Here is a 23,166-nt window from a genome sequence, read left to right on the forward strand (position 1 = left end):
GCTGGTCCAATGAAAAACTATACAAAAGACATAATTTTCATCCATCAAAGAAAGGGACTGGGCTACTTGGTATTAAATTCAAAGATTTCCTGGATAAACATTTAAATTGAACAGTGGGGACAGAGATTTAATTGATACAGAACATTTCTGTCTCCAGCAGTCTAAAATTGTATGGTTAACGGTGCATGTAACATAGATATCTGTGTGGTTAAGTTTATCAAGTACAGTGGTCCCTCGATCATCGCGGGGGTTCCGTTCCAGGACCCCAAGCGATGATCGATTTTTCGCGAAGTAGCGGTGCGGAAGTAAAAACACCATCTGCGCATGCGCAGATGGTGTTTTTACTTCCACCGCCGCCCGCCCTTCGCCCGCCCACCCCGTAGCTCGCGCCTGGGGTTTCCCCGCGCGCGTGCCGCCCGCCCGCCCACGCTGTTGCTGGGGCCGCTTCCCAGCTGGGGAGCGGAGCTGGGGTGTCCCCAAGCGCGCGCGCACCGCCCGCCCGCCCACGCTGTTGCTGGGGCCGCTTCCCAGCTGGGGAGCGGAGCTGGGGTGTCCCCAAGCGCGCGCGCACCGCCCGCCCGCCCACGCTGTTGCTGGGGCCGCTTCCCAGCTGGGGAGCGTAGCTGGGGTGTCCCCAAGCGCGCGCGCACCGCCCGCCCGCCCACGCTGTTGCTGGGGCCGCTTCCCAGCTGGGGAGCGGAGCTGGGGTTTCCCCAAGCGCGCGCGCGTTGCTGGGGCCGCTTCCCAGCTGGGGAGCGGAGCTGGGGTTTCCCCAAGCGCGCGCGCACCGCCCACCCACGCTGTTGCTGGGGCCGCTTCCCAGCTGGGGAGCGGAGCTGGGGTTTCCCCAAGCGCGCGCGCGTTGCTGGGGCCGCTTCCCAGCTGGGGAGCGGAGCTGGGGTGTCCCCAAGCGCGCGCGCACCGCCCGCCCACGCTGTTGCTGGGGCCGCTTCCCAGCTGGGGAGCGGAGCTGGGGTTTCCCCAAGCGCGCGCGCGTTGCTGGGGCCGCTTCCCAGCTGGGGAGCGGAGCTGGGGTTTCCCCAAGCGCGCGCGCACCGCCCGCCCACCCACGCTGTTGCTGGGGCCGCTTCCCAGCTGGGGAGCGGAGCTGGGGTGTCCCCAAGCGCGCGCGCACCGCCCGCCCGCCCACGCTGTTGCTGGGGCCACTTCCCAGCTGGGGAGCAGAGCTGGGGTGTCCCCAAGCGCGCGCGCACCGCCCGCCCGCCCACGCTGTTGCTGGGGCCGCTTCCCAGCTGGGGAGCGGAGCTGGGGTTTCCCCAAGCGCGCGCGCGTTGCTGGGGCCGCTTCCCAGCTGGGGAGCGGAGCTGGGGTTTCCCCAAGCGCGCGCGCACCGCCCGCCCACGCTGTTGCTGGGGCCGCTTCCCAGCTGGGGAGCGGAGCTGGGGTTTCCCCAAGCGCGCGCGCGTTGCTGGGGCCGCTTCCCAGCTGGGGAGCGGAGCTGGGGTGTCCCCAAGCACGCGCGCACCGCCCCGCCCGCCCACGCTGTTGCTGGGGCCGCTTCCCAGCTGGGGAGCGGAGCTGGGGTGTCCCCAAGCACGCGCGCACCGCCCGCCCGCCCACGCTGTTGCTGGGGCCGCTTCCCAGCTGGGGAGCAGAGCTGGGGTGTCCCCGCGCGTGCCGCCCGCCCGCCCACGCCGTTGCTCACGCTGCCGCTGGGGTCTTACCGGGGCAAGAGGGGGAAGACCCAGGGAAGCCGCCCAGCTTCCCAGCTGGGGAACTCCACCATCTACGCATGCGTGGCCATAGAAAAAAAGGCACGCATGCGCCGATGGTGGAGTTTACTTCCGGGTTGAAAACTCGCGAAATAGCCCTTTCGCGATGCTCGAGGACGCGAAACTCGAGGGTTCACTGTAAAGCCAAACATTTAATAGTAAATGCCATGTGCACTAATCAAACAGGTGGCAAGAAAGTAGGGGCAGTCAGACGCAACACAGGTCATGTAGCCAATCAATACAAGGTCAATCAAAGTGGATTTAAATGTCTATACACCAATGCACAGAGTATGAGAAAAAAACAGGGTGAATTAGAAATTCAAGTAAATGAGGAAATATATGATATAGTTGCTATTACGGAAACTTGGTGGGATGAGATTGATAAATGAAATATAGAGAGGGATTTAAATTGTTTAAAAGAAGCAGACCAAATAAAAGAGGAGGTAGAGTTGCACTATATATAAGAAATAACTACATCTCTACAGAAATAGAGCACAACAATAATGAAAATTATCTTGACCGCATTTGGGTCAATATTAAAAGGGGTGGGGGAATTGCCATTGCCATAGGTCTATACTATAGGCCACCCAACCAAGCAGGAAGTAGATGAACTTTTTGCTTGTCAGCTAACTAAGGTATGCAGGAAGTGCATCACAATATGAATGGGGGATTTTAATTACCCTGACATTAACTGGGAGACAAACTCTGCACCAAGTGGAAGATCCAACAGGTTCGTAACAAGCCTAGCAGACAACTTTGTTCCGCCAAAGCCACAGCCGCTTGCCAAGTCGAGCCCGCCACCCAACAACATGACGCCGATATGGACAATGGCTCTGCCCCTTCAGAGCCTGTTTGCCGACCTCCTCAGCCTTGCGATTCAGCGCCGGCCGGGGGCGGAGTGGTTGGGGTATGGACGTGACATTCCCGGTGCTGCTGCTCTTCAAAGGGAAGCCACCGGGGCCACCTCAGCAGTTGCTGCTGTTGCCACTGCCTCTGCCAGGATTAGCTAACTCGGGTAGTGCGCTCGCCTTGTCCTTGTCAGCCGGAGGCCCCAGGCAGCCGCCTGGAAAGCGACGTTTTGCTGCTGGTGCTACGCCCAACACCCCACCCATCTCTGGAGCGAGCTGCTGTCCTCCTGCCGAGGGCTGCCGGGCAAGCTCAGCAACATTAGCTATATAAGACGCACCCAATTTTTAAAGCACCTTTTTGAGATACAGTGTTCCCTCGATTTTCGCGGGTTCCAACTTCATGAAAAGTCTATACCACGGTTTTTCAAAAAATATTAATTAAAAATACTTTGCGGTTTCCCCCCCTATACCACGGTTTTTCCTGCCCGATGATGTCATATATCATCACCAAACGTTCGTCCACCTTTAATAAATATTTTTTTAAATAAACTTTAATAAAGAAACATGGTCAGTAATAATCTAAATGGTTGCTAAGGGAATGGGAAATTGCAATTTAGGGGTTTAAAGTGTTAAGGGAAGGCTTGTGATACTGTTCATAGCCAAAAATAGTGTATTTACTTCCGCATCTCTACTTCACGGAAATTCAACTTTCGCGGGCAGTCTCGGAACGCATCCCCCGTGAAAATCGAGGGAACACTGTACACCGAAAAATACAGTAGTTTCCATCTATTGTTTTTAAAGTTGTTTCTTGACTTGCCTTCTGGTGCTTTAGAAAATAATCTTTCAAATATTGGAATATTGTTATCATATTAGCAATAACATTAACGATAGCATTTAGACCCTCTCTAAGCAGTTTACAGAGTCAGCATATATAGCCCCCAACAATCCGAGTCTTCATTTTACCCACCTCGGAAGGATGGAAGGCTGAGTCAACCTTGAGCCTGGTGAGAATCGATCTGCCAAACTGCTGGCAGCTGGTATTCAGCAAAATTAGCCAGCAGTACTGCCGTCTAACCGCTGTGCTACCGTGGCTCCTATTTACCTAGTCCTAGTCCTTCTTTTCTCTAAACTAGCCTTACCCAATTCCTACAACCTTCCTTCATAATTTTTAGTCTCCAGGCCTTTAATCATCTTAGTTGCTTTGGCACTTTCCCCAAAATTTCATCATCTTTTTTGTAAAGTCATTTAGGTTAAAACTCACATCTACTTTATCACTGTAACCACCTTTCATCCTTCTTCCATCTTCTCTGGTCACCTCAATGCCATTTCCCCCCATCTGCTTTGCTGTATCTTTCTCTCCCTCCTCCTGTTTTAAATCAAGGGCTCATCTGAGCTGAAGGGAGGTGGATCACTCTAGGCTTATGTGCTTGAAATTGGAACCGTAAAGTTATTATATAAATGGATAAAACATGATGCAATTCATATTGGCTGCATATTCTTTTTGACGATGTGGCTTTAAGGTCTTTGCATTCCATCAAAGGCTGGCTGCACCTTTAGCAGATGGGAAGAACACCCACCTACTCTGCTTGGGGCCAGGAAGATGAATTCAGAGGAGGGCTCTGCTTAGAATCTCAAAAGCAGATAAAACCAGGACATCTCAGTTACCTTCACCTTTGAATGACATTCTATACAACCCTAGAAACTTTAACATGTGTGGACTTCAGCTCCCATAATTTGAAGGACTTGGTTTCCAGGCCTTTCTCAAAGTGATGCATATGCAAGAAAAGAATCATTAACTATGGTGTCTTCTGCTCTTGAAAGAATTTTTTTTTGGCGGGTGGGTGGGTGGGTATAAATGTTTTATTGTTTTTCACACCTTACAGAGATTCCAATTTACATACCTCAAATTAAAATATAATACAATACGGAGAGGGGTGGCATACAAATCTAAATAATAAATAAATACAATATCAAATGCTAAATTCTTAGTCAAATTAATCAAATTTTTTCTAATTATCCAATTATTTCTGGTATATATCATTCATCCTGTGCTACCTCCTTTCCAAATGCTATCATCCAGATTTTAGATAATGTTCTTCGCTTTCATTTATATTCAAAGTGCTATAGCTATCTAAATTTCTCTTGGCTATTTGCTATTTTTCCTAACTATGCCTTCGTGCTTCAGTCCCTTTCTAGCGTTCTTAGAAAACACATCCCTACTTTCATTTGGAAAAACCCTCATTTTATCGTAGCTGCCCTTAACAATAGAAAATATTCAAATTTATGTTTCTTTAAAAGCCCTGGAAGGAGAGGGGGGAAATTTAAAAGAAAAAAAATTCTCTTGAAAGTAGAATAGAATAGAATGGAATAGAATAGAATTTTATTGGCCAACTGTGATTGGACACACAAGAAATTTGTCTTTGGTACATAAGCTCTCAATGAACATAAAATAAAAGATAGGTTTGTCAAGAATCATAAGGTACAACACTTAATGATAGTCTAGGTACAAATAAGCAATCAAATCATCTTAGGAACCAGTCAATATAAATTATAAAGATACAAGCAACAAGGTTTTTAAGAAAATGTTGGATAACCATTGACTGAAGTAGTGTAAGGTTTCCTGCCTAAGCAGGGGGTTGGACTAGAAGACCTCCAAGGTCCATTCCAACTCTGTTGTTGTTGTTGTTGTTGTTGTTGTTGTTATTATTATTATTATTATTATTATTATTATTATTTACATTTGTATGCCGCCCCTCTCCGTAGACTTGGGGCGGCTCACAACAATAGTAGCAAAACAATATGTAATACAAATCTAATAATTTAAACTAAAACCCCATAATTTAAAAACATGCACACACCACACCATACATAAACAATATAGGCCTGGGGAAGTTATTTCAGTTTCCCCATGCCTGACGGCAGAGGTGGGTTTTAAGGAGTTTATGAAAGGCAAGGAGGGTGGGGGCAATTTTAATCTCAGGGGGGAGCTGGTTCCAGAGGGTCGGGGCCGCCACAGAGAAGGCTCTTCCCCTGGGACCCACCAGATGACATTGTTTAGTCGACGGGACCCGGAGAAGGCCAACTCTGCTGTTGCTGTTGTTGTTGGTGTTTTGTTGTTGTTGTTGTTATGTCACAGTCCTACAGTCATTTGTGAGAGGAGATGGGTGATGGGAACGATGAGAAGTTTAATAGTAGTTAGTAAATAGTTTGACAGTAGTGAGGGAATTATTTGTTTAACAGAGTGATGGCGTTCAAGAAAATAAAACTGTTCTTGTGTCTAGTTGTTCTGGTGTGCAGTGCACTATAACATCGTTTTGAGGTTATGAGTTGAAACAATTTGTTCCCAGCATGTGAGGTGTCTATAAATATTTTCACAGCCCTCTTTTTGACTGGTGCAGCATACAGGTCCTCAATGGAAGGCAGGTTAGTAGCAATTGTTTTTTCTGCAGTTCTAATTATCCTCTGAACTCTATGTCTGTCTTTTAGAACCAAACCAGACAGTTATAGAGGTGCAGATGACAGACTCAATAATTCCTCTGTAGAACTGTGTCAGTAATGGTTACAGTCTTCAAAGGTTCCATTTGAGGCCCAGTACTCTTCAATATCTACATAAATTATTTTTTTTCTTTTTTTGTATGAGTTTTATTGTTCGTATTTTGCATGTTTAAATAAAGCCTATTTTTAAAATTTAAGAAAACAAAGACAAAAAACTATCTACATAAATTGCTTAGGGCATAGAAGGGGAACTTATCAAATTTTCAGATGACACACTGGCAAAAATAGCCAATACTCTAGAACAGTGGTAAGCAAAATTGGCTCTTCTATGACTTGTGGACCAACTCCCAGAATTCCTGAGCCAATCATGCTAATTTAGGAATTCTGGGAATTGAAGTCCACATATCATAGAAGAGCCAAACATGCCTACCCTTGCCCTAGAAGATGGACTCAAAATCCAGATGGAGCAGAAATCCAGCAGAACGATTTTGGTCCAGGATTCAAAATTGGTTGAAGGAAATATTAAATTATCAATTGGAAATGAAATGAAGTAATATTTAAGGGAAGGAAATGAACTAATAAAAACAGAATTGTAAAGTATTAAACATTAAGCAATTCAATCTGTATATATAAGTATGTTTATATGTCTTGTTTTGTTTGTTTGTTTGTTTGTATTATAATCAAAATTAAAAAATAATTTTTAAAAAATCCACCCTCCTTGCCTTTCGTAAGCTCCTTAAAACCCACCTCTGTCGCCAGGCATGGGGGAAATGAGATATTCCCTTCCCCCTTGGCATATAAAATTTATGCATGGTATGTCTGTATGTATGATTGGTCTCTTAAATTAGGGTTTTTTAACTTAACTTAAATATTAGATTTGTTTATATTGCCTTATTGTTGTTGTTAGCCGCCACGAGACTACAGAGAGGGGCGGCATACAAATATAATAAATAAATAAATAAATTTTTGCCCTCCCCAGGCTACAGGGAAGCCTCTGGATCCTGGGGAGGGTAAAAAATGGCCCCACTGGGCCCACCAGAAATTGGGAAATGGGCTGTTTCTGGCCTCCAGAGGGCTTGGGGGGCAGGGTAGGCAATTTATGTCCTCCCCAGGCACTGAATTATGGGTTTGGGAACTCACACAGGCACAATAGCTTTCGACACCCGAGGGGAAAAAAGGTTTGCCATCACTGTCATATAGGATAATGCATAACATAGTCACCAAAATGATTCACTGAAACATTTGTAAAAATCACCATGTGCCAGTAGTAAAAAAAATTGGTGGAAACACAGTGTGAAGAAAATAGGAGAAACTGCGCAGATTAGAATAGTAGGAGATTTTACTCATATAGTCTTAGCTCATACCACATTATATTTAACTAGTTGAAAAGAAAATAGTGGGTATAATTTATGTAGCAATATCAAGAGATAATGGAATAGAAGATGGAGAAGTGGACAAGATTACATGATATTGTTGGGGATGGATTTTAAAGCAGGACTTCAGCAGGCAGGAACCAAAGTGAAAACAAACTTTATTTTATAAACAGAAATAAGTACATTGTGCCAGCTGCGCTTTATCAAGCAGCTTCTAACGAAAACATGGCTGCAAGCACACAAGAAGGTTAGATTAGAATGTGCTTGCTCACATAAGCAGGCGGATATATATATAGGAAACAGAGAAAGATAAGGATTGTGGGAGTGATGTAAGAGGGGGTGTGATCAGAGAAAATAAAGAAACACAGCAACACTTTAACTAAGGAAAGTCTCTGTTGGCTGGCAATTTTCAGCGTGACACCCCTTCTTTGGCAGTCATCAGGGACATTGATTCACTTAAGGCACATTTTCTCAGAAAGGTATTCGTGTTGGTCAGCTGGCAGTGGCTTATTCAGCACATCAGCGATCTGTTCATTTGAAGGCACATATTGTAGTGTCACGAATCCTTGTTGCACATATTTTCTTGCATTTTTATATCGTAAATCGATGTGCCGTGAACGTGCTCCCACATATTCAGCGTCAGCAATAAATTTCACTGAAATATTATCTTCCATAATGACAATAGGTTTCATTGGCTCCACCCAGATACTAGTAATGAGAGCAGAAACATTGGTTAAATCATTGCAACAGTCAGAAACACAAGCATATTCGGACTCAGTGGAGGAACAAGAAATAAATCTCTGCTTTCTGACTTTCCAATAAATTGGACACCCATTCAAAAACATTATAAACCCAGAAGTACTTTGACGAGTCTCAATGTCACTCGCCCAATCAGAATCTGCATAGCAAATCAGTTTAGGATACTTGTTTTGTTCTGGTTCCAGGAACAACTTTATGTCCATCGTGTGCTTCATGTATCTGAGCAATCTCTTTATACATGACCAATGAAATACAGTCGCGTTGCCTACGTGTCGTGACAACAAATTCACACTAAGTGAAATGTCGGGTCTTGTCCAACTGCTAATATATAACAATGACCCAATTACTGAGCGATAAAGTGTTTGGTCCTTAAACAAAGGACTATTTTGGTATGTCAACCTATAAAAGTCTGTCTGCATTGGAGACCGACATGGGCGTGCATCAGCCATGTTGCATTGTTGTAACAATTGATCAATCTTGTTTGATTGTGAGAGACTAAACCCTTTGAATTGTGACCGGAAACTGATCGGCAACCAATGCAGACTGCGGAGTGTTGGTGTGACATGGGCGTATTTAGGAAAGCCCATGATAGCTCTCGCAGCTGCATTCTGCACAATCTGAAGTTTCCGAACACTTTTCAAAGGTAGCCCCATGTAGAGAGCGTTACAGTAGTCGAGCCTCGAGGTGATGAGGGCATGAGTAACTGTGAGCAGTGACTCCCGGTCCAAATAGGGCCGCAACTGTTATACCAGGCGAACCTGGGCAAAATGCCCTCTCCCACCCCCCTGGAGGCCCTTCGGAAGCCGAAAATGCCCTCCTAGAATCTCAGTGCGAGCTGAAAATCTGCTGGCCAGTGTGTAGATGTGTGCTGGATCTGAGTGAAGACATCAGCTCATATGCCGACAGCTATGGCTCCACGTTCCCCCTGTGGCAGCAGTGCCATAGGTTTGACATCGCTGCTATATGACGACTATTCTTCTGCAGCAATTGCTGTCAATACAATCCTAAAACTTTATTCCCACAGGAGTGTGCTGTTTTCTTGCAAAATCAGAAGTTTGCTTCTTTGGTGTTAAAGATGGGCAAGGAAGCAAACTAGGGAGATTGTAGATAACTAACAACCAATGAGGCTGAGTATAAGGAATCCTAACAATAAGCATCCTATGAAACTGATGAGCCAAACTATTGGGGAAGAAATGCCACATATGGAATTGAGAGGAATGCCCAGCTATTTACCAAACGTTTTAGCAAATTTTTAAAAAATGAAATGGAGTTTGTAAAAGACAAGCACAAAAAAAAGTAATATTAGGCTCAAGGCATCATACAGCTTTAAAATGTATTGGGAACCTTGTTAGGATAAAAAAAAATACATTGTAAAAGCAATGCAAATGATTGTCAGCTGCTTGCTTCAATAAAGGCGACCCAGTGATAAAATATATGAGAGGTTGATGAATCAGACTGTAATAGCAACAATAATCATGATAAAATGATAATTAAGAACTTGAAGTGTTTGCGAACAGGCTGTTGAGTGCTTCTAGGCAAGTGGCTATATTGTATAATTCTTGAGGATTAGAAACAGTATATTTTCAGCTGGAAGAAGAATAAGTGAAAAATTGTATGATAAAACTCTGTAAGAACTTTTGACACAATATAATGAAGGAACTGTAACACAATGGATGGATGACCTTGAGAGACAAGGGGAAGAGGTGCTGCCTAGGAAACAGGAAACAAGAGTCCAAAGTCACGGTTATAAGCCATTGCAGTCATAGGTTGAGCCAATGGATCATCACACGACTGGATTCTTTTGTCAATTTTACAGGAGTTGTTAAATGAACGCCACAGTCATTAAGCGAATCCATTTCCCCCAAAGGGCGTTGTTTTTGCTAGAAACCGAAAGTAAATCAGCAAAATCCCGTAACAAATTTTTGTCCTGCGTCTGCAATATGTAAAGGTGAGCCAATTGCCAAGTGCCCAAAATTCAATTATGTAATGGTAGAGGTGGGGTGCAGTTCTCACAACTTCAGTTCTGTGATAGCAAAACCTTCAGAAGAGAAGGATTTAGGCATAGTGATTTTTAACAGTCTCAAAATGGGTGAACAGTGCGGTCAAGTGGTAGGGAAAGCAAGTAATAATAATAATAAATGATAATTTATTAGATTTGTATGCCGCCCCTCTCTGAGGGTGTATACCTAGAGGTATAACAAGCAGGAAGAGGGAGATTGTGATCCCGCTGTATAGAGCGCTGGTGAGACCCCATTTGGAATACTATGTTCAGTTCTGGAGACTTCACCTACAAAAAGATATGGATAAAATTGAACAGGTCCAAAGACGGGCTACAAAAATGGTGGAAGGCCTTACGCATAAAACCTATCAGGAAAGACTTAATGAACTCAATCTGTATAGTCTGGAGGACAGAAGGGAAAGGGGGGACATGATCGAAACATTTAAATATGTTAAAGGGTTAAATAAAGTTCAGGAGGGAAGTGTTTTTAATAGGGAAGTGAACACAAGAACAAGGGGGCACAATCTGAGGTGAGTTGGGGGAAAGATCAGAAGCAATGGGAGAAAATATTATTTTACTGAAAGAGTAGTAGATGCTTGGAACAAACTTCCAGCAGATGTGGTTGGTAAATCCACAGGAACGGAATTTAAACATGCCTGGGATAAACATATATCCATCCTAAGATAAAATACAGGAAATAGTATAAGGGCATACTAGATGGACAATGAGGTCTTTTTCTACCGTCAATCTTCTATGTCTCTATGTTTCAAAAAGAGATCATAAGTAGCTCTTGGGAGTCCGTTGTAACTTCAAGCTGTTAATTGACTGTTCATAAACCGAGGAACTACCTGCAACCTACAAGATAATTTTTATAAAACGCTGTATCATTGGCATGGATGCCAAAAAAAATGTCTAGAACAGTGTTTCTCAACCTCAGCAGATTTAAAATATGTGGACTTCAACACCCAGAATTCCTTGACAACTATAGATGGCAAATCTCTGGAATTCTGGGAGTTGAAGTCCACACATTTTAAAACTGCTGAGGTTGAGAAACAATGTTCTAGAGCAGGGGTGATAAAGTGTGGGGCAGATGTGTCATGCTCAGGCCATGCCCACTCAGCCTCATGAAGGTGAAAAATGTCCCAAAACATCGCATGAGAACAACACGACGCCCCGATTTGACACCTGTGATCGAGAACAGGGGTAGGCAAAGTTGGCTCTTTTATGAGGCGTGGACTTCAAATCCCAGAATTCCTGAGCTGGCATGATTGGCTCGGGAATTCTGGGAGTTGAAATCCACAACTCATAGAAGAGCCAACTTTGCCTACTCCTGGTCTAGAATGTTGGAAATATGGATAACATTGAAGGGCCATTTTATCATTTATTTATTTATTTATTTATTCATTCATTCATTCATTCATTCATTCATTCATTCATTCATTTATCTATCTATCTATCTATCTATTTACTTATTTATTTATTAAATTTGTATGCCGCCTCTCTCCGAAGACTCGGGGCGGCTAACAACAGTATAAAAAGACAATGTAAACAAATCTAATATTAAAAATAATCTAAAAAACCCCAATTTAAAGAACCAGTCATACATACAAGCATACCATGTATAAATTCTATAAGTCTAGGGGGAAGGGAAATTTCAATTCCCCCATGCCTGACAATAGAGGTGGGTTTTAAGGAGCTTGCGAAAGGCAAGGAGGGTGGGGGCAACTCTGATATCTGGGGGGAGCTGGTTCCAGAGGGTCGGGGCCACCACAGAGAAGGCTCTTCTCCTGGGTCCCGCCAAACGACATTGTTTAGTTGACGGGACCTGGAGAAGGCCAACTCTGTGGGACCTAACCGGTCGCTGGGATTCGTGCGGCAGAAGACGGTCCCGGAGATATTCTGGTCCGATGCCATGAAGGTCTTTATAGGTCATAACCAACACTTTGAATTGTGATTGGAAATTGATTGGTAACCAATGCAGACTGCGGAGTGTTAGTCTAACATGGGCATACCTTGGGAAGCCCATGATTGCTCTCGCAGCTGCATTCTGCACGATCTGAAGTTTCCGAACACTCTTCAAAGGTAGCCCCATGTAGAGAGCATTACAGTAGTCAAGCCTCAAGGTGATGAGGGCATGAGTGACTGTGAGCAGTGAGTCCTGGTCCAGATAGGGCCGCAACTGGTGCACCAGGCGAACCTGGGCAAACGCCCCCCTCGCCAGAGCTGAAAGATGGTTCTCTAATGTGAGCTGTGGATCGAGGAGGACGCCTGTGGACTTGTAAAGAGAATGTCTGTGGACTTGTAAAAAAGCCAAACATTTCTGGAATACTTATAACATACAAAAAATACTTATAACATACCAAAAAAAACCTTTGATCATCAACAATCAGAACTTTTCTTGCTGGGATTTAATAGACAGTCAATTAGAAAAGAGCCACAGAAGGTTATTTTTAGATAAGATAACTTGCTGCAAGACTATTATATTCAAAAATGGGAAGACTCTGAAATACCCGGGGTAAAGGAATGGTTGATGGTGACAGAATAATAGAGATGGGAAAATTGGATTAAAGAAAGATCAACAATTACATTTAGATGTGACTGGAAATTCCTTTGCTGAAAAAAGAGAGAGGGGGAAATTAACTTATTACGAGTTTGATGACTAGAAAGAGTAGCTTATGGGAAGAAAAAAATTATGAAGTAAGGAGAGAGAGAGAGAGAGAGAGAGAGAGAGAGAGAGAGAGGTCAAAACATAAATGTATGTAATCTCCCTCAAGAAGATTGAAAACTGCTTCTTTATATTTCCCTTTTTTCTTTTCTATTTTTTTTCCTTTCACTATTTACTGTTTTTCTTTATTACCTTTATTTTTTATGGTTTTTCTTTTGGTAAAAAGTTCTTCAATTTTCCTCTTCTATTTTTGATGTAAGAGATGGAGATCATAGAGGTAGAAATAGAGCAGTAATGGGCAGCCAAAATTTTTACTGCCACACTGTGGGTATGGCTTATTTGCTGGGTGTGGCTTGTGGCCATGTGACTAGATGGGAATGGCTTGAACAATCATCATCGTTCAAGTGAAGTGTTAAGTCCTCGACTTACAACCTCACCAGTGTCGCTCGCTGGGGTGAGGAGGGAGGAAAAGTGCCCCCTGCAACTCCTGCCGGTGCTGGTGAAATAGTATAAGGGCAGACTAGATGGACCGTGAAGTCTTTTTCTGCCGTCAATCTTCTGTTTCTATGTTTCTACAGTTGTGAAAACAAAATGGGAAGAGTAAAAATACTATCAGTATGAATTGTATTAAAAGAAATACAGTGGGGTTCAGAAATTTTTTGCCTCTTGTTACGAACTTTTTCTGGCCTATGAACCCCACTGATCGCAAAATGGCCTTCCGCTGGGCGCCGCCGCCCGGCGGTCACCTTTTAAAACAGCCGGGGGGCTTCTCGGCGTTCTCCCAAACGCCGAACCTGGAAGTTCGGCAAAAGTTTGGGTTCGGGTTCGGGTTCCGGAGGCAGCCGAGAAGCGCCCGGCTGTTTCAGAAGGTTACAGCCGGGCAGCGGCACTCGGTGGAGCCCCATTTTTGCAATCAGCAGCGCCATTTTCGGCCGATCTGGAGGCTGAAACAGAGGTGGGGAATCCCAATAGGGAATTCCATGGCGGAGCTTTGATGTCACGAAGACGTCCTTCCTGGTCGGCCAAAATGCTGAGAAGCCTGGTCGGCCAAAACGCCGAGAAGCCCCCTGGCTATTTCAGAAGGTGACAGCCGGACGAGTTTGACACCCCTAAGTTATATGAGCCAAGGTGGCGCAATAGTTAGAGTGCAGTAAGGCAGGCTACTTCAGATAACTACTACCTGCAGTTCGGTGGTTCAAATCTCACCAGACTCAAGGTTGACTCAGCTTTCCATCCTTCCATGGTTGGTAAAATGAGGACCCACATTGCTGGGGGCAATATGCTGATTCTGTAAACTGCTTAGAGAGGTTTGGAAAGCACTGTGAAGCCGTCTATAAGTCTAAATGCTATTGCTAAATGCTACTGCTATTATTCTGGGACATGTATACTGTTCAAAAAAATAAAGGGGACACTCAAAGAGCACATCCTAGATCTGAATGAATGAAATATTCTCATTTAATACTTTGTTCTGTACAAAGTTGAATGTGCACAACAGCAGGTGAAATTGATTGTCAATCAGTGTTGCTTCCTAAGTGGACAGTTTGATTTCATAGAAGTATGATTTACTTGGAATTACTGTATACAGTATTGTGTTTGTTTGCTTTGTCCAATACACAATAATACACAATGAGGGTTATAGAGGATATAATTAGGTAGAATGTATTAAAGGGGGGAATAGAGGAGAAAATAAAGGAGTGAAATATAACTATTAGAGAATAGCAGGAAAAGATATAGGGATAGAAGAGAAGATATATGAGATATGGGAGAGACAATAGGACAGGGGACGGAAGGCACTCTGGTGCACTTATGTACGCCCTTTACTGACCTCTTAGGAACTTGGTGAGGTCAACCATGGATAGTCTAAGAGTAAAGTGTTGAGGGTTAGGGGATGACACTACAGAGTCCGGTAATGAGTTCCACGCTTCGACAACTTGATTACTATATTTTACAGTCAAGTTTGGAGCTGTTAATATTAAGCTTGTATCTGTTGTGGGCTCTTGTGTTGTTGTGGTTGAAGCTGAAGTAGTCTTTGACAGGCAGGACGTTGCAGCACATGATCTTGAGGGCAATACTTAGATCATGTTTGAGGCATGTTTGTGTTGTTTGAGTGTTCCCTTTATTTTTTTGAGCAGTGTATATTTGTCTTCATTCATGATAACTTACACTTGGTTATTTTGCCTCAAGTTACAATTTTAAATTATTTGCTCTAGAATACATTTTAGTTTTTGTTTTTCTTGGCTATCTGTGATATTCTTAATCTTCTTGAACATTCTGTCAAATTTCAAAATACATGAAAACTCTTTTCTGTCCAAAACACTTATTTTCAAAGTTCATTTTTTGCTAACCTGCTGCTTAGATAATTCCAATCTTTGTAACTATAGAAACACCCCAGCCTCTAAATATCTTTTCTATTCCCTTCACAGGTATCCCACCAAGTGCTAGTCAGTGACATGTTTCTTGATTATTGACACTTTCATTCTCGATTGTCCATTCTAAAAATCAAACTCTGCCTATCGCTTCAATATGAAGCTAGTCACTTCTGAAGCTAGTTGCTCTATTTTTTTTGTAACTAGTTGGGTCTCCTTTCTATTTAATTTTAGTTCCATTTTTAAACTGGATTTGAAGGGGGCTTCCTTTTCTGATGCTTTCTCACTGTCCCTCCCCCTTAGTATTTATGTAGCCCTCAGACTGCAAAAATGGTAGAAGGCCATAAGCATAAAACGTATCATGAAAGACTTCAGGAACTCAATTTGTATAGTCTGGACTCTGGAGGACCGAAGGGAAAGGGGGGACATGATCGAAACATTTATATACATTAAAGGGTTAAATACGGTTCAGGAGGGAAGTGTTTTTAATAGGAAAGTGAACACAAGAACAAGGGGGCACAATCTGAGGTTAGTTGGGAAAAAGATCAGAAGCAACATGAGAAAATATTTTACTGAAAGAGTAGTAGATGCTTGGAACAAACTTCCAGCAGATGTGGTTGGTAAATCCACAGGAATTGAATTTAAACATGCCTGGGATAAACATTATTATTATTATTATTATTATTATTATTATTATTATTATTATTATTTATAATAAGGGTTTTTTAGTTGTTTTTATTAATTGGATTGTTCATGTTGTTTAAATAAATAATAATAATAATAATAATAATAATAATAATAATAATAATTATTATTATTATTATTATTATTATTATTATTATTATTATTTTGGATTTGTATGCCGCCCCTCTCCGCAGACTCGGGGTGGCTAACAACATAGAAACATAGAAGTCTGACGGCAGAAAAAGACCTCATGGTCTATCTAGTCTGCCCTTATACTATTTTCTGTATTTTATCTTAGGATGGATATATGTTTATCCCAGGCATGTTTAAATTCAGTTACTGTGGATTTATCTACCACATCTGCTGGAAGTTTGTTCCAAGGATCTACTACTCTTTCAGTAAAATAATATTTTCTCATGTTGCTTTTGATCTTTCCCCCAACTAACTTCAGATTGTGTCCCCTTGTTCTTGTGCAACAATGATAAAAAACAACATGTAACAATCCAATTTAATAAAACAACTAAAAACCCTTATTATAAAAACCAAACATACACACAAACATACCATACATAACTTGTAATGGCCTAGGGGAAGGAATATCCTAACTCCCCCATGCCTGGCGACAAAGGTGGGTCTTGAGTAATTTGCGAAAGACAAGGAGGGTGGGGGCCGTTCTAATCTCTGGGGGGAGTTGATTCCAGAGGGCCGGGGCCGATACAGAGAAGGCTCTTCCCCTGAGGCCCACCAAACGACATTGTTTGGTTGACGGGACCCGGAGAAGGCCAACTCTGTGGGACCTCATCGACCGCTGGGATTCGTGCGGTAGAAGGCAGTTCCAGATGTATTCTGGCCCAATGCCATGTAGGGCTTTAAAGGTCATTACCAACACTTTGAATTGTGACCGGAAACCGATCGGCAGCCAGTGCAGGTCGCGGAGTGTTGCAGAAACCTGGGCGAATCTAGGAAGCCCCACAATGGCTCTCATGGCCACGTTCTGCACGATCTGAAGTTTCCAAACACTTTTCAAAGGTAGCCCCATGTATCCATCCTAAGACAAAATACAGGAAATAATATAAGGGCAAAATAGATGAACTATGAGGTCTTTTTCTGCCGTCAATCTTCTATGTTTCGATGTATTTCTTGCTAGTTAAGAATTGATCAGAGCATTTGGATACCCAACGGGAACAAGCTTTCCCCACGCTCGGTGCAAGCTGTGGGCGAGCTGGGTGGTACCACTGGGGAGCTATGCGCTGTGTGTTCCCTGATCTGTCCCTCTCTGTGTCTCTGTTGCAGGAGTGGGCGGACGTGTGCTGCCGAGGCCTCCGGAGCGTTCATGCCTACATCTTGGTCTATGACATCTGTTGTTTTGACAGCTTCGAGTATGTCAAAACCATTAGGCAGCAGATCCTAGAAACAAGGTAAAAAATATGCCTCTGCTTCAACCCACCCTGGACTTGAGATCAGAGAAGGGAGGGGACCCAGATGTTAATGCCAGGAATTTTAGAAAGAGGCATACATTCCCAGATAGCTTATGGGCAGTCCTTGTCAACCTTTTTCTGCTTGGAGTAACTCAGTACAGTGATACCTCAACCTACAAACGCCTCTACTTACGAACTTTTCTAGATAAGAACCGGGTGTTCAAGATTTTTTTGCCTCTTCTCAAGAATTATTTTTCACTTACAAACCCGAGCCTCCGAAACTGTAACCGGAAAAGGCAGGGAGAAGCCTCCATGAGGGCCTCTCTAGGAATCTCCTAGGAGGAAACAGGGCCAGAAAAAGCAGGAAGAAGCCTCCATGGGGCCTCTCTAGGAATCTCGTGGGAGGAAACAGGGCCGGAAAAGATGGGGAGAAGCCTCCATGGAGCATCTCTAGGAATCTCGTGGGAGGAAACTGTAACTGGAAAAGGCAGGGAGAAGCCTCCGTGGGGCCTCACTAGGAATCTCCTGGGAGGAAACAGGGTCGGAAAAAGTGGGGAGAAGCCTCCATGGGGCCTCTCTAGGAATCTCGTGGGAGGAAACAGGGCCTCCACCCTCCCTGTGGTTTCCCCAATCGCACACATTATTCGCTTTTACATCTATTCCCATGGGAAAAATTGCTCCTTCTTACAAACTTTTCCACTTAAGAACCTGGTCACAGAACAAATGAAATTTTTAAGTAGAGGTACCACTGTAGTGGGTTCCTGCCAGTACGGCTAATTGCGCTCAGCTCTGCGGTTCTGGCATGTGAGTGCATGTTCGAGTGCAATTTTGCTTTCTGCACCTGTGCAGGGCTGTAAAATCTCTCACGGGGATGCACGTGTGCGCATGTTTCGGCGTGGTTTTTTGCTAGGATACATGCACGGAAGCAAAACCCCACACCAGAACATGTTTGCGCATGCGTCCCCATGCAAGATTTTGCTATCTGCACAATTTCGAGCAAAATTGTGCTCAAACCCGCGCCCATGCACCAGAGCCACAGAGCTGCACGCAAATAGCCGTACCAGTAGGAAGCCACTACTGGAGTAACTCTAGGGCTGGTAGTGAGCAGGAATTCTCATTGAACAAAGTGAATGGAAGCGAGTATGATACAAGGGCTCTTTAAAAAGTCAAGGGAATCCCTCCCGTTACTGTAAATAATTGGTTGTCCACTGTTTTCAAGGAGCTCTTTAGACTCAGTTTTGGTTGTTGGATGGGCAAAGAGAAGGATTATACAACTTCAAACATGGGGCCTATCTGACCAAATGTAGTGGTGAAAAAAACAAGGTTCTACATTTAGGTGAGAAAAACCAAATGGATAGGTATAGTATATGTGGTACCTTCCTCAAAGTAGTAATTGTGAGAGGGAATTTAGACCCACCATTTAAATATGAGCCAGCAGTGTGCAGCCGCCGCCAAAACAGCCAACACAGTTCTAGGCTGCACAAACAAAGGGATGGAATCACGTGAAGTGTTAATACCATTTTGTAAGGCCTTGGTATAAGGCCACACTTCGGAATACTGCATTCATATATTGCCGGTTCACTTCCTCCTGCTTCATGTGACTGTGCTGCATGTGCGCATACGTGCATGCGCGTGCACAGTAACCAAAAAAATCCTCCCCAAAAAAACCCAAAACAAGGTGGCAATGCATGTGGATTGCCAGAAACCTGGCTTTTATGCATGTGCAGAAGAAAAAAATGGGGAAAAGTTGGAGAAAAAAATTCCAAAAAAGATGACAGCCTTCACAAACCGTCCCGGAACAAACCAGTTCTGTGACATCATCATGATATTACCAGCAGTTTGCTACTGGTTTGGGCAAACCGGTCCAAACCGGAAGAAATCCCCCTCTGAACAGAGAGATAAAATCAAGATTACGTGGAAGTGTTAATACCACTTTATAAGGCCTTGGTAAGGCCACACTTGGAAAACTACATTCAATTTTGGTCACCACGATGCAGAAAAAAGATGTTGAGACTCTAGAAAGAGGGCAGAGAAGAGCAACAAAGATGATTAGGGGACTCAAGGCTAAAGCTTATAAAGAACCGTTGCCGGAAGTGAGTATGTCTATTAGACTCGTATACCGCCCCTCTCCGGAGTACAATTCATCAGTGGAACAGCTTGCCCCCAGAAGTTGTGATGCTCCAACACTGAAAGATTTTAAGAAGAGACTAAACCATTTATCTGAAATGATATAGGACTTCCTTCCTGGTTAGTGGCTTGGACTATTCTGTTACTATTCTATTATTAACTTTTTTCCCAGTAACAGATCCCTTGCCTTGGTTATACCAAGATCTGTTTGGTAAGAATGTATATAGAGCAGTGGTGGTGCAGTGGTTAGGGTGCAACACTGCAGGCTACTTCTGCTGATCACTGGCTGCTAACGGTTTGGCAGTTCAGATCTCACCAGGCTCAAGGTTGACTCAGCCTTCCATCCTTCCAAGGTGGATAAAATGAGGACCCAAATTGTTGGGGACAATATGCTGATTCTGTAAACCACTTAGAGAGGGCTGCAAAGCACTGTGAAGCAGTATATAAATCTAAGTGCTATTGCTGTTGCTGTTGATTAATTGAGTCAAGTCAATACTTTCTACCTCCCCAACTGCAGCTATTTCACTGTGCCCAAAGCATATGACTGGCTGAACCAAATGCCGTGCAGTCCACTTAACTAGCAGTGGCTTGCTCCCAGTTCGGCCCAGTTCTGTGAACCAGTAATGGTGGCAGTAGGCTCCACCCACCCACCTGGGATGCTTCTGCACATGTGCAAAAGCTTCTGCCCATGCACAGAAGCATTGCGTGCGTGCATGAGTGCACACGAGTGAACCAGTAGTGAAAGCATTTACAATTTAGTCTGATTTCCATTCAATGATAATCTCAGAAGACACTTTGTGTTACTTTTCCCGTTTTCAGTTATTGACTTTGGTGAATAAAATAATTGAGGAAAAGATTATCTTGGCTGATATGATGAAAACAATGGTTGGGTTGGGTTGTGATGTTTTTTACCGGAGTCTTTCTGAGATTTTATTTGGTTGGGGTTTTTTTGTTTATTAGAGTTGGAAGGGACCTTGTAGGTCATCTAGTCCAACCCCCTGCTCAAGCAGGAGACTTTACACCACCCCAGACAAATGGCAGTCCAATCTCCTCTTGAAACTCTCAAGTGTTGGGGCTTTTTTTATTATTATTATTCTTAATGGGTTTTTAATCATTTTTAGTATTGGATTATTACTGTACACTGTTTTATTATTGCTGTTAGCCGCCCCGAGTCTCCGGAGAGGGGCGGCATACAAATCCAATAAAACTAAACTAAACTAAACTAAACTCTCACAACCTCCGCAGGCAAACCGTTCCACTGGTTGATCTCTCTCACCGTCAAAAAATTCCTCCTTATTTCCAGTTTGAAATCTCTCTTTGGTCAGCTTCCATCCGTTGTTCCTTGTCTGGTTTTCTGGTGCTTTGGAAAACAGCCTGACCCCCCTCCTCTCTGTGGCAGCCCCTCAAGTATTGGAACATTGCTATCATGTCTCCCCTGGTCCTTCTCGTCGCCAAACTGGCCATCCCCAGTTCCTGCAACCGCCCTTCGTATGTTTTAGTTTCCAGTCCTCTTATCATCCAAGGTTGCTCTCTTCTGCACCTTCATTTAGGAAGGAGTTGGTTGGGATTACAGTTTCCATAATTCCCATACTTAATGACCGGAAGAACACTTCGCCTTCCTATTGCTCCCCTTTGTTAACGAACCAAATAGCATCTGAGAAGTAAATCACATTCCACTCCTGTGCTGTCACACAAGGTTTGATTTCTTAGCATAGCCATGTTGGATTCGTAACTGTCATTCCAACACTAAATTCTCTTCAGTTCCCCATCCAGGTTAAGGTTCATCTTACATCCCCACACCCACAAGTGCAGTCACATGGACCAATCCGGTGCAGGGATTCACTGGCTTCCTCATTTGTTCAGTTGACCTTGGACTCTGTGTAAAGCCATGTGTGGTGGTTATCAACTTCTCTCTCTCTCACCCCTCCCATTTCCCTATCGTTGTGCTAACTCTGGCAGGCCAAAGCCTCTAACTTCACACAATGGCTTTGGGCCTGACAGGCGGCCCGCCTTTCGCAAAGACATAGGGGTTAGTACCGCTTCCAAACCATTCTACCACCTTGGCTTGGGTTTTTCAAACTCTTTGACACGACTTTTTCCTTTCTTTGTTGCCAGAGTCATTGGAACCTCAGATACTCCCATCATCATTGTTGGGAACAAGCGGGACCTCCAGAAAGGCCGCGTCATCCCCCGCTGGAACGTCTCCAACCTTGTGAAGAAGACATGGAAGTGTGGCTACATTGAGTGCTCAGCCAAGTACAACTGGCATATCCTCTTGCTCTTCAGTGAACTTCTGAAGAGCGTGGGCTGCGCACGGTGTAAGCACGTCCACACTGCCATCCGCTTCCAGGGGGCCCTGCGGAGGAACCGATGCACCATTATGTGAGACCTTAAGGACCTGCTATCCCCCCTCCCACCATCTCTGAGGGCAGCTTCTCCCCTCACTCGCCTGCCATGTGCATGGGAACCCTTTATTTTTTAAAAATCCGGATTCTTCACAAGTAGCTCTGTCCTCCAAGAAAGCCACAGCCCTTAGCCTCGTTGAGGCCAGCTGGTTTTTTGATTTCTTTCTTGCTGATCCTTGAAGCAATGGATGTGTTGAGGAGGTTTGCTTCTTCATGCATAGGAGTCCTTCTGGTTTGGAACACAGATCAGGAGGTGCTGAAAACTACAGACGAAGCAAAAATGCAGAAAGTCAACCTGAAGAAGGGGACGCATCAAGTTCCCTCTCTTGCAGCCAGTATATTAATATCTGCCGAATGTGGGATTAGTTAATATTTTGTGAATAATGCAATGCAAATTAAGAGGAGCAAGTGACCTCTTGATGTAGAACTGGACAGGCAGCCCAATGGGGATGGGCAGTGTTTGGCCTCCCAGATGTTGCTGAACTGCAACTTAGCAGTCTTAACTGGCCATGCAACAAGATTGTAATGTTGGATGTTCTAATTCAGCAACATCTAGAGGCCGACAGAACATCCATTCCTATCCCAGGTCAGCACTCCTTACAATGCAAGATCACTTGCAAACTGGCTGAGAACCATGGTGGGATATTTCAGGAGGAAAGAGGAGTATTGAAGGGGTGGGTCAAAGAGTTGAACAAGCGAGCAAAGAAAAGCCAACATAGGTGGAACTGTTAAGGATTTAGTAAGGGTAACTGAAATGAAAGGATGGGATCTCTCAGGTCGTATGTACGTTGGGATTGTAGATTTGCTTGATGTATTTTGCAGTACGTATTTATAGAGATAGGGGAAGCATTTTAGTCTGGGTACAAAGTAAACTGGATTTGCCACTAAACTTCAGAAATTCTGATGATGGGATAACATTTTTTATTTATATATTTATTTATTGGATTTCTATGCCGTCCCTTTCCGAGGACTCGGGACGGTTCACAACATATAAAATATACAATACACAATATCCTAATCCAATTAACTAATTAAAAATCTAAAAAAAGACCCCAGGAACCATAAAAAACAATCATTCCATTCACTCCACATTCTCGCAACACATTCATTGGGCAGGGGGCAAAGATCTAATGGCCCCAGGCCTGGTGGCATAAGTGAGTCTTCCGACTCGTACGGAAGGCAAGGAGTGTGTCCATGAGAGATAATTTGTTTATATTTACACATTTTTCCAGGCACATACAAACCATCCTTGTACACTTTAAAAAAATCAGAACATACACCTCTGGCTCTGCTG

The 23,166-nt window shown here is 43.9% G+C and overlaps 1 protein-coding gene across 3 annotated transcripts in view; it reads left to right on the forward strand.

Annotated features, from left to right (window-relative positions):
• The window catches only part of RASL10B (RAS like family 10 member B), a 64,947-nt gene extending 42,177 nt beyond the window's left edge, over positions 1-22,770 (forward strand). For all 3 annotated transcript variants that reach the window (XM_070735160.1, XM_070735158.1, XM_070735161.1), the window contains exons 3-4: positions 17,216-17,340; positions 21,583-22,770. In XM_070735160.1, the coding sequence (XP_070591261.1) occupies positions 17,216-17,340; positions 21,583-21,853 (396 nt within the window). In that variant the 3' untranslated portion in view covers positions 21,854-22,770. The remainder of the gene's footprint in view (positions 1-17,215; positions 17,341-21,582) is intronic.
• Positions 22,771-23,166: the final 396 nt, after the last annotated feature.

Source organism: Erythrolamprus reginae, chromosome 1, assembly GCF_031021105.1.
Source record: "Erythrolamprus reginae isolate rEryReg1 chromosome 1, rEryReg1.hap1, whole genome shotgun sequence".
Lineage (NCBI taxonomy): Eukaryota > Metazoa > Chordata > Lepidosauria > Squamata > Dipsadidae > Erythrolamprus > Erythrolamprus reginae.